This window comes from Palaemon carinicauda, chromosome 44 (assembly GCF_036898095.1).
Source record: "Palaemon carinicauda isolate YSFRI2023 chromosome 44, ASM3689809v2, whole genome shotgun sequence".
Lineage (NCBI taxonomy): Eukaryota > Metazoa > Arthropoda > Malacostraca > Decapoda > Palaemonidae > Palaemon > Palaemon carinicauda.
Window position 1 is genome coordinate 17,290,731 of NC_090768.1, and position 3,314 is coordinate 17,294,044.

The 3,314-nt window shown below is 40.6% G+C and overlaps 1 protein-coding gene across 1 annotated transcript; it reads right to left on the reverse strand.

The window, feature by feature from the left end:
- Window positions 1-1,976: 1,976 nt before the first annotated feature.
- LOC137634347 (uncharacterized) lies at window positions 1,977-2,714 on the reverse strand. Its single transcript, XM_068366744.1, has one exon. It carries the CDS (start codon window positions 2,712-2,714, stop codon window positions 1,977-1,979), a length of 738 nt encoding a protein of 245 aa, XP_068222845.1.
- Window positions 2,715-3,314: the final 600 nt, after the last annotated feature.

Consider the following 3,314-nt stretch of genomic DNA (forward strand, 5'->3'; position numbering starts at 1 on the left):
ACCTCTGTAACCTTTGTTGTTCCCCTTACTAAGTCATTCCTAACCTTATCCAGTCTCGTGATCCTAGCCATCCATCTTAGCATTCTCATCTCTGCAACATTCATTTTCTTCTCAATGATCTTTTTCATGGGCCCGATCTCTGCACCATATGTCATGGCAGGTGTCACCACAGTTTTATGTACCTTTCCCATTAACTTCAAGTTTGTCCTTCGATCACACAACACTCCCGACACACTTTTCCAAATATTCCATCCAGCTTGAATTCTACTGTTCACTTCCGTTTGGAGTTCTGCTGTTTCCTCCACATATGACCCTAGGTACTTAACTTTTTCTGTCCTCTACTATTTCACCCAGTAAAAGTATATCATTTAATTGGTTCTGCGGGTTGCAACACATATACTCTGTTTTTGTTCTACTAATCTTTAGCCCTCTGCTCTCCAATTCCTCTCTCCATCTCTCCAGCTTCCCCTCCAATCTTTCTCTGGTTTCATCACACAGAACTATATCATCTGCAAACAGCATGGTCCATGGTGATTGTTCTCTCACTCTTTCAGTAATTACATCCATTACTATATTAAATAAATAGTGGCTTAATGACGACCCCTGGTGTAACCTTACTTCCACTTCAAACGTCTTGGTAAAACCAACACTCGTTCTTATTTGTGTGCCTTCTCCTTCATACATATCTCTAATCAGTCTAACATATTTCTCTGGTGTTCCCCTCTCTCTCAAACATCTCCATATCTCCTGCCGTGGAACTCTATCATAAGCCTTCTCTAAGTCAATAAATACTATATGTAATTTCTTTTAGCCTTCTCTATATTTTTCCATCAACTGCCTTAGTGCAAACATTGCATCCGTCGTGCTTCTGCCTGGCATAAATCCAAACTGCTCTTCTCCTATCTTGGTCTCTTCCCTAATCCTACGCTCTATAATCCTTTCCCAAAGCTTCATTGTATGTGGGAGGAGTTTGATTGCTCTATAATTATTACAATTTTGTACATCCCCCTTTTCTTTGAATATGGGTATTAAAAAGGTATTCTTCCACATTCTGGGCATCTCTTCTTTCCGGTGTATCTTTTTCATCAGATCCCACAGCATATCCCCTCCAAATTCCACCAAGCATTTTCCACTGGGATCTCATCAGGTCCCGTAGCTTTCCATTTTTCATCTTGCTGAGGGCAACCTTAATTTCTTCTCTATCTATATCTCTTAACATTCCTAAATTTGGATTTCCATCTGCAATTATAGATCTCGGATTTTCTTCATTTAGCAATCTTTCAAAATATTGCTTCCACCTACCCTTTATATCAGTTGAGCTACACATTACCAGTCCATCCTCATTCTTTATCTGCTTAATGTGGGTAATATCTTTGGTCGCTTTATTTCTTCCTTTAGCAATCTTGTAAATCTTTTTTTGACACTCCTTTGTGTCCAAATCTTCATATACATTATCCAATGCTTGCTGTTTTGACTGTGCCACCGCCACTTTTGCTTCTTTCTTTGCTAATCTACTTCTCTCCTTATCTACTTCAGTGCCTGTTTCATCATACCTTTTCTTTGCATTTCTCTTGATCTTGATTTTTTCTTGTACATTATTACTCCACCACCAAGTTTCTTTGTCTCTTGGCCCTTCTCCTGTTGACATCCCTAAAACTTCTCTGCCAACTCTTTTCAGAATACTACTGTTCCGTTCCCACCACTCATTCACATCCTCATAATCCCAGGTGCCAAGCTTGACTAAAATCTTCTCTATGAATGTATCCCTATATTCTGGTTCTTCAGGCTTCCACCATCTTATCTTTGGAATCATCCTTTGCCTACCTCTTATTGTTCTCTTCCTATCCCAGTCTACTGTCAAGAGTCTATGCAGGGGAGTTACAGCTTCTCCTGGGAATATTTTACAGGTTCTTATCTTTTTTAGATGTACCCTTCTACCTGATACAAAATCAATTTGGGATTCTTGCCCACCACTTTTATACGTTGTAAGATATTTCGGCTGTTTTTTCAAAGAAATCGTTGATTCCTGCCATATCAAACGCTACAGCAAAGTCCGTAACCCTTTCACCATCTTGATTCCGATCTCCCAAAGCCCATCCTCCATGTATTCTTTCCAGGCCCTGGCTATTTCTCTCTACATGACCATTTAGGTCTCCTCCTATCATTAACAGTTCTTCGTTTGATATGTTAATCATTTCCTGATCCAGCTGTCTCCAAAAATCGTCTTTTTCCTCTTCTGGACCACCTGTCTGAGGTGCATACACACTGATAACATTTAGTATTTCTCCATCCCATTCTAGTTTCATACGCATTATTCTGTCATTTAGTCTTTTCACCTTCAAAACACAACTCTTGAGCTTTCCAGTTAGTATGATTCCAACTCCATTCCTTCCTCGCTCTGTGCATCCACTATAAAGAAGTTTATACCCTGCTTCAATCTCTTTGGCTTTATTTTCCTTCCATCTTGTCTCCTGCACACACAAAATCTTTACTTTCCTCCTCTCCATCGTATCGGCAACTTCTCTTCCACGTCCTGTCATGCTTCCAACGTTCAAGTTGCCAATTCTAATAGATTTTGGGGCTCGCTTCTTTAACTGTAGTCGCCCACTTTGCAGTAGCCCTTGCCTATTTCTCGCAGAGTTAGGGCTATGTATCTGCACGTCACCTACAGGGTACGCCCTAGCGGTCATCGGTTCATCTATAACAGCTTCCATTTCATGGGTTTTAGCGGGGATTTTCAGAACCGGATGCCCTTCCTGACGTCAACCCTCCCTATTTATCCAGGCATGGGACCTGCACCTAGCAGGGCGGGCTTGCCCCCCAGGTGGCTAGGTTAGGGAAAATAGCCCAGTGAGGAAAGGAAATAGATAAACTACCATAGAAGTAATGACCAAGTAAAACAATATAATAACAGCAACTACATTAAAATAAATCTTTTGTATAAAAAAAAAGACGAAAAGAAATGAGGTGGAATAGTAGGCCTGATTGTACCCTCAAGAAATAGAACTCTACTCATAGACAGTGGAAGACCATGGTAGGGAGGTCACAGCACTACCAAAGACTAGAGAAAAATGGTTTGATTTTGGAGTGTCCTTTTCCTAGAGGAGCTGCTTATTATAGCTAAAGAGTCTCTTCTACCCTAACTAAGAGGAAAGTAGCCTCTGAAGAACTACAGTGCAGTAGTTAACCCCCTTAAGCGAAGAAGAACTGTTTGGTAATCACAGTGTTGTTAGGTATATGAGGACAGAGTAGAATGTTTAAAGTATAGGCCAGACTATTCAGTGTATGTGCAGGCAAACGAGAAATGAGCCGTA

Bases quoted from the DNA above. Each gene is read 5' to 3' on its own strand.
- LOC137634347 (XM_068366744.1), bottom strand. From the start codon at position 2,714: ATGGAAGCTGTTATAGATGAACCGATGACCGCTAGGGCGTACCCTGTA.